Source organism: Rhincodon typus, chromosome 4 (assembly GCF_021869965.1).
Source record: "Rhincodon typus isolate 14 chromosome 4, sRhiTyp1.1, whole genome shotgun sequence".
NCBI classification, from domain to species: Eukaryota; Metazoa; Chordata; class Chondrichthyes; order Orectolobiformes; family Rhincodontidae; genus Rhincodon; species Rhincodon typus.
In genome coordinates this window covers 94,656,171-94,664,759 of record NC_063335.1, presented here as the reverse complement: position 1 = coordinate 94,664,759, position 8,589 = coordinate 94,656,171, and the positions used below count along the sequence as shown (strand labels likewise).

Genomic DNA, 8,589 nt, shown 5'->3' with positions numbered 1-8,589 from the left:
CCACTTCTGACCTTATGATGGAGGGAAGGTCATTGATGAAGCAGCTGAAGATGGTTGGGTCGAGGGCACTACCCTGAGGAACTCATGCAGAGATGTCCTGGAGCAGAGATGATTGACCTCCTCCCACAACCATGACCATCTTCCTATGTGTCAGGTATGACGCCAACCACTGGAGAGTTTGCCCCCGATACCCATTGATTCCAGTTTTGCTAGGGCTCCTTGATGCCACACTCTATCGAATGCAGCCTTGATACCAAGGGCTGTCACTCTCACCTCACCTCTGGAATTCAGCTCTTTTGTCCATGTTTAAACCAAGGCTGTAATGAGATCAGGAGCTGAGTGGCCATGGCGGAACCCAAACTGGGCGTCACTGAGCAGGTTATTTCTGAGCAGGTGCTGCTCGATAGCACTGTTGATGACACCTTCCATCACTTTACTGATGAGGCAGTAATTGGCCAAGTTGGGTTTGTCTTACTTTTTGTGTATAGGCCATACTTGGGCAATTTTCCACATTGATAGAGACCTGTAGATACCAGTATTGTAACTGTACTGGAACAGCTTGGCTAGGGGTGCGGCAAGTTCTGGAGCACAAGTCTTCAGTACTATTGCCGGAATGTTGTCAGGGCTCGTAGACTTTGCAGTATCCAGTGTCTCCAACCGTTTCTTGATATCACATGGAGTGAATCGAATTGGCTGAAGACTGGTATCTGTAACGCTGGGAACCACTGGAACAGGCCGAGATGGATCATCCACTCGGCACTTCTGGCTGAAGATTGCTGCGACTGCTTCAGCCTTATCTTTTGTACTGATGTGCTGGGCTCTTCCATCATTGAGGATGGGGATATTTGTGGAGCCTCCTCCTCCAGTGAGTTGTCTAACTGTCCACAACCATTCACTACTGAATGTGGCAGGACCGCAGAGCTTAGATCTGATCTGTTAGTTGTGGGATCGCTTAGCTCTGTCTATCACTTGCTGCTTTCGCTGTTTGGCATGCAAGTAGTCCTGTTTGGTGGCTTCACCAGGTTGATACCTCATCTTCAGGTATGCCTGGTGCTGCTCCTGGCATGCCCTCCTGCACTCTCCATTGAACCAGGGTTGATCCCCTGGCTTGATGGTAATGGTTGAGTGGGGGATATGCCGGGCTATGAGTTTACAGATTGCGCTGGAGTACAATTCTGCTGCTGTTGCTGGCCCACAGTGCCTCATGGATACCCAGTCTTGAGTCGCTAGATCTGTGCGGTCTGTCCCATTTAGCGCGATGATAGTGCCACACAACACAATGTTCTCAATGTGAAGGCGGGACTTCATCTCCACAAGGACTATGCAATGGTCACTCTTACCGATACTGTCATGGACAGATGCAGCTGGCAGATTAGTAAGGATGAAGTCAAGTATGTTTTTCCTCTTGTTGGTTTCCCCCCCTAGTCTAGCAGCTACGTCCTTTAGGACCCGATCAGCTCAATCAGTAGTACTGCTGCTGAGCCACTCTTGGTGGTGGACATTGAAATCCCCCACCCAGGGTACATTTTGTGCCCTTGCCATCCACACTGCTTCCTCCAAGTGTTGTTCAACATTGAGGAGTACTGATTCATCAGCTGAGGGAAGACGATATGTGATAACCAGCAGGAGGTTTCCTTACCCATATTTAACCTGAAGCCATGAGACTTCATGGGGTCCAGAGTCAATGTTGAGGAATCCTAGAGCAACACCCTCCCGACTGTATACCACTGTGCCTCCCCCTTTGCTGGGTCTGTCCTGCCGGTGGGACACGACATATCCAGGGATGGTGATGGCGGTGTCTGGGAAATAGTCATATTCACAGAATTATACCTTACAGACAATGTCAGGCTGTTGCTTAACCAGTCTGTGAGACCGCCCTCCCAACGTTGGCACTAACCCCCAGATGTTAGAGAGGAGGACTTTGCACGGTCAACAGGGCTCTTTCTGCCGTTGTCTTTTCCGGTGCCTAGGTCGATGCCAGGTGATCCATCCAGTTTCATTTCTTTGAGGCTTTGTAGCGATTGGTACAACTGAGTGGCTTGCTAGGCCATTTCAGATGGCAGTGAGAGTCTACCACATTGCTGTGGGTCTGGAGTCACATGTACGCCAGACCAGGTGAGGGTGGCAGATTTCCTCCCCTGAAGGGCATTAGTGGACCAGATGGGTTTTTCCGACAATCGACAATGATTTCACGGCGTTCAGTAGATTCTTAATTCCAGAATTCTTTTTTTTTGAATTCCAATTCCACCATCTGCTGTGGTGGGATTCGAACACGGGTCCCCAGAATATCAGCTGGGTATCTGGATTAATAGTCTATCGATAACACCACTAGGCCATTGCCTACCCTTCAGACTAATGAGGGGGGAAATCTCAGAGAGACTTATAAAATTCTAAGAGGACTGGACATGGCAGACGCAAGGAGGATGTTCCCGATGGCAGGTGTGTCCAGAACCAGGGGTCACAGTATGAGGATTCGGGGTGGCCAATTTAGGACAGAGATGATGAGATATTTCTTCATGTAAACAGTGGTGAGCCTGTGGACAGGAAGTAGTTGATGCCAAAAATATTGAATGTATTCAAGAGATGACTAGATATAGCACTTGGGGCGAATGAGATCAAAGGTTATGGGGAGAAAGCAGGATTAGACTATTGAGTTGGATGATCAGCCATGATTGTGAAGAATGGCGGAGCAGGTTCGAAGGGCCAAATAGCTTCCCCCCCGCTCCTATCTTCTTTGTTTCAACGTAAACAGTAGGACACTCAATACTACTAGAAACAGAGGGAATTTGAAGGTGTTTTGTTCACGGATCGCTGGAGGCAGCTGGACAGGGCAATACTGTAAAGATTGCATATGGGACATTTGCCTTTATCAGTTGTGACATTGATTATAAGTGCAAATCTCAGATTTAAAATGAATAACTGATCGAGCATCTACTGCTTTTTGTAGAAGAGAGTTCTAAACATCTGCCATCCTTTGTGTAGAAGTGCTTCATAACACTCTCTCACCCTCACACACGCACACTCTCTCACTGTCTCTCAGCACTCCCCCACACACACACAGACACTCTCTACCCCCATGTGAATCTATGGGGTGAATCTGTAGTTGCAGATACATTCTATTTTGTTCAAAAAGCACACAATTTATAAACAGCCAGCAAATGTGGCATTTTATAAATTCCTACTTTAGAAATAAAACCAGCCTGATTTCAAACCAAACCACAAACAGATTCTAAACAAGGCCTCACACCTAACATGCATTGTGTGACCTAAAATGTCACCTCTTCTCTACATTGATAAAACCTTTAGTTCTCTCAGGGCAGTGACTTGAAAGAAATTTGGGGATTTACATATACATATTAATCAAGGAAAACCTTCTAAGTGATTAAAGATTTAACAGCATCTTAGGTTTGTTTAATACATCCTCATGAGTTGTGTGACCCTTTGATCTTTTACTTATGAATTCTGTGTCTGATGCCACCTGTCTCACTAACACCTGGAGGAGGAGCATGGCTCCAAAAGGTTTTTTATCAAATAAAACTGTTGGACTCTAACCTGGTGTCATGTGATTTCTGACCCTGTCCACCCCAGTCCAACAACGGCATCTCCTCATCATAAATTAACCAGTGAAGTCCAGGTATCATTCTTATAAAACTACATTATACTCTCTCCAAGGCCAATATATACTTAGAGAGTCATAGAATCATAAATTCATACAGCACAGAAACAGACCCTTTGGTTAAATTTGTCTGTGCCAACTAGACATCTCAATCTGACCTAGTCCCATTTGCCAGCATTTAGCCCATATTGCTCTAAAACCTTCCTACTCATATACTCCAATGCCTTGTAAATATTATAATTGTACCTGCCTCCACCACTTCCTCTGGTAACTCGTTTCATACATGCACCACCTTCTGCGTGAAAAAGTTACCCCACGGGTCCCTTTTACATCTTTCCCCTCTCACCGTAAACCTCTTGTTTTGAACTCCCCCACCGTAGGAAAAAGACCTTGACTATTCACCACATCCATGCCCCTCATGATTTTATAAACCTCTCTAAGATATGATGCCCAGATCTGCTCACAGTACTCCAAGCAGGTTCTAACCAGGGCTTTGTATGATTGAAACATAACTTCGGCACTCTTACACAAGTCCTCTAGAGACAAAGGCCAGCATTCCATTGGCTTTCTGCACCACTATATTTAACTTAATACCATCTAGAAAGTTTCCTGATCTATCCCTTTTCTGTCCGAAATAAATAACCTCACACTTGAGTTAGGATTCAAAACTTCACCAATCTTAGCCTTGAACATAGTCAATACCTAAGTATTTGCAGCCCTTTGGTAAAATGAAATCCAAAAATTCACAACTCTTCGAATTAAGCAATTTCACTTCATCTTCAGTCCTAAGTCGATTAGCCTGAGACTGTCACCAGCCAAAGGAAACAATCTCGACATTTGACCTGTCAAATTCTTCCATAACAATGTGTTTCAATTAGATCTGGCCTCATTTTTCTCAGCTCAAGGCATATTTGCATGCTTGTGCACGAATGACGAATTCTCCAGTTCTTGGGATGCTATTTGAAAATAACCTCAATTGGGTGCCATTACCTTTCAACCTACCAAATGTACATGAGATCTACTAAACAAAGTGAAGGGCATAGCTTTATTTTGACTGTAATGTGACAGGGATTGGACAGAGGCTTGCATACACCTGTAGTTCATAAAGTCTTGTAGCATGGAAGGAAGTCATTTCACACACAATACCTTTTCCCACACTTTGAAACAACTTTCCAATTAATTCCAATCTTTTCCATCTGTCATTTACTTATTTTCCTTTGAGGCATATGTCCACCTGATCAAAGGAGATCCACTGGTAACTACCACCTTGTCAGGCAGTGTGTTCATGTGACATGTCACTTTCATAGAATCCCTACAGTGTGGAAACAGGCTATTTGGCCCAACAAGTCCAGACCCACTCTCCGAACAGCATCACACCCTGACCCATTCCCCCATCCTATCACTGTAACCCTGCACTTCCCATGGCTAACCCACCTAATCTACACATCCTGAACACTATGGGCAATTTTAGCATGGCCAGTCCACAAAACCCCCACATCTTTGGACTGTGGGAGGAAACCGGAGAACCCAGAGGAAATCCACGCAGACAAGAGGAGAATGTGCGAACTCCACACAGGCAGTTGCCCAAGGCTAGAATTGAACCTGGGTCCCTGGCGCTGTGAGGCAGCAGTGCTAACCACTGAACTACTGTGCCATCACTGTCTACAACCAGGATGATATCCTATAAGCCAGGGCTCAAAATACATGTAATGGATGACAAATTCACTCCTCTTGAAGCCACTAAAACACTTGGGAAAATTTAATTACAAGAGTGATTTACAGGAGGCAAGTCATTCCATAAGCAAAACAGAATCTCTGAGGAGCTGCACCTATAAGTCACAAATGCAGCAGGCCAGGCAGCATCAGAGGAGCAGGAAAGCTGACGTTTCGGGTCAGGACCATTTCTGAAGAAGGGTCCCGACCCAAAACGTCAACTTTCCTGCTCCTCTGATGTTGCCTGGCCTGCTGTGTTCCTCCAGCTACACACTGGGTTATCTCTGACTCCAGGATCTGCAGTTCTTACTATCTCTGAGCCACCTATAGTCACAACTTGTTTTTATCATGTGCCTACTGCTGATATGTTCATGACAGTTGGATTCATTTGTATTTGGTGGTGCTGTTTAAGGAGAAGAACAGTTCCCATTTTAGTGAGAGAACTTCCCGATCTTTCACAAATAGCACCAAATTCTTCAGTGGCCTTTGGAACAATACAAGGGGCTTCAGCATATCTATACCAAGGTATACTAAATAAAAATTGAATACCACTAGTTATTTGGAGACTACATGCTTTTATGCAGAAATTAAAATTGCACTCAAGTTTTAACTCTTTTTAACTCTTCACAGCCCTGGGCACATCTTAGAAATATGAATAAATAAAAGCTTTTATCATCCATAAATTAATTTATTTTTTGGTACATTAATTTAAATCATCTTGAAACTGAGCAGGATTATTCCATTTTTATAATTGAGCACCTGCGCAAAGATTTGTCTTTCAGTCTAGATAAGTTCCTCTCTCTCCAGTTTTCACTCACATGGGTTTTGCTGGATTTTCAGAGAAAATCATTGCATTACTGACCTGAAGGCCTCATCACCTTTGAGCATTACTTGCCAAGTTCTGAGCCTCAGTCACGGAGAATATGGAGACACTGAAAATATGTCAGCCATTTCCTCTCAAAACACAGTGCAGAGTCATGAAGCTTAAATCTCATTGTGGGCCATCATCTGGTATTTATCTGTCATTTTATTATTAACAGATTGATACACAAATTACTAAGCCCTACTCAGCAGTCTACATAACTGATGTCCAGTAACTGTACTAGAAAATGATTCCAGAAGTGACAACAGAATACAAATATAGTGTACAATTATAAAGAACCATTGTTTCAGAAAGAAGTCTTTATCGCAAGAGGATTTGAATACAGAAGTAGTGAAGTCCTGCCTCAATTGTACAGGAGCGTGGCTAGACTGCACTGGAGTGCTGTGTGCAGTTTTGATCTCCTCATCTCAGGAAATATATTATTACCATAGAAGGTTCACCAGATTTGTTCCAAGTAAGGCAAGACCGACGTACGAAGAGAGACTGAGCAAAATGGGCCTGTATCCTGTAAAATTTCAAAGAATGAGAGGTGATCTAATTGAAAATTACAAACTACTTAAAAGGAATAGTTAAGGTAGATGCAGGTAATGTTACGACTAGTTGCGTGCGGAAATGCAGCCCAGTTATTCCCAGCAGTGTCATAAAGGTTAAAGCTTTTATAAAATATGCTAATGTTCCACAATTTCCAGGCCAAGTTGATACAAAGCAAGGACCTAACCATGTTTCTGAACTGAACAAGGATCACTAATTATTGCAAGTATTTAGACTTTAACTTTTTAACCTGTAGTTATAAACCATTGGCATATCACACTAATTAAAACTCTAATCCTCTTAAAAATTTCCCCTTACACAGATAGGGTATCCACTTAATTATGGAGCTCCCATGCCATGAACATGCTAAATTGCTCCAGCACGAGCATCCAAGTGGAAGGCTGAACACATAAGGAGAACAAGATGCGACTGTGACTCACAAACCAATATCTTACTGACATTGTCATTTCATAACTCACTTTTGAAGAAGGAGCACTGAGTTGCGTACTGAAGTTCTACAGGCTCTTGAAAATAAATTATAATACTACATGAAGAGAAGGTGAAAACTGTGGACTGTCTACAGCATTCTGGTCACCTCAGTGGCACACATTCACTCTACATCTCATTCTGAAGATCTTTCTCTCCCTCTCTTACTTCAAACTCAGCAGATCCACATTTTCACTCCCTCGTGTATACATCCATTCTTCCTTTCAGACCATCGAGTGTGCCAACTGAGGAGGGTTAGGCAAGGGGAATGGGGCAAGACCACTTTGAACTTGAACAGAACACCAGCTTACAAACTGGATTAGAATGGCAAAGAATACAGCTGAACCTATAATTTCAGAAAAAAAATGGGCAGATTTACTATTCTTGGGACAGAAGATGAACACAGCATCAAGAAAGCAACAAAATTAAAACAGACTGACTGAATGAGTTTACATGATACGTTACCTTGTATCATCCGATCACCAACATAGGTCGTAGTCATACTGAGAAGCTACAGCAGCTGCTGAAGGATTAGTTTACACAGAATTAAAGGTTTTCCAATTTAAAGCAGGTTCAAAAGTTCAAGGAAAATAAACAAAAACACAGGATATGAGAATGCAGATTTCACACACTGCACAGGAAGACTGGACTTGGAAAGCTGTGGTCCAAGCAGACTGCAATGTCAAGGATGATATAAAGTTGGCAGTCTGGCACTCAGGCAAGTATTGTGGTTCGATGTTAACTGCTAAACTAGAAGGTTAAGAGGTTGAGTAATAGAAAACCCTTCAATCAAACTTGTTCAGCTGGCTAACCCCGCTAAATATCAGCCAGCATGCCAGAGGGAATATTACGCATTCACAGAAGGAGAACAGAAATCCCTACTTTATCCTGCCAGCACCGAGACCACCCCTTGGCAGGTGCAGAGTTCGGTCAGCCCCTACTTTCCATTTCCAGAAATAATACCATATAGGTGCAAGAGAAGCTCAAATGAAACAGAAAGGCACAACTTAATGGATCTCTTGTCATAACAGCATCAATGATGCTCGTAACAGGTCACTAGAGGTTTGCTATAACAAGGTGTAGAGCTGGATGAACACAGCAGGCCAAGCAGCATCAGAGGAGCAGGAAGGCTGACGTTTCGGGCCTAGACCCTTCTTCAGAAATGGTGGTGGGGGGGGAAGGGGGTTCTGAAATAAATAGGGAGAGAGTGGGAGGCGGATAGAAGATGGATAGAGGAGAGGATAGGTGGAGAGGAGACAGACAGGTCAAAGAGGCGGGGATGGAGCCAGTAAAGGTGAATGTAGGTGGGGAGGTAGGGAGGAGATAGGTCAGTCCAGGGAGGACGGACAGGTCAAGGGGG

At 43.8% G+C, this 8,589-nt stretch overlaps 1 protein-coding gene across 1 annotated transcript in view; it reads right to left on the bottom strand.

Moving 5' to 3' along the window:
• Nucleotides 1-6,096: 6,096 nt before the first annotated feature.
• LOC109924081 overlaps nucleotides 6,097-8,589 on the bottom strand; it is a 26,317-nt gene continuing 23,824 nt past the window's right edge. The window contains exon 3 of the mRNA XM_048595835.1: nucleotides 6,097-6,717. Within this exon, the coding sequence (XP_048451792.1) occupies nucleotides 6,635-6,717 (83 nt within the window). The 3' untranslated portion in view covers nucleotides 6,097-6,634. The remainder of the gene's footprint in view (nucleotides 6,718-8,589) is intronic.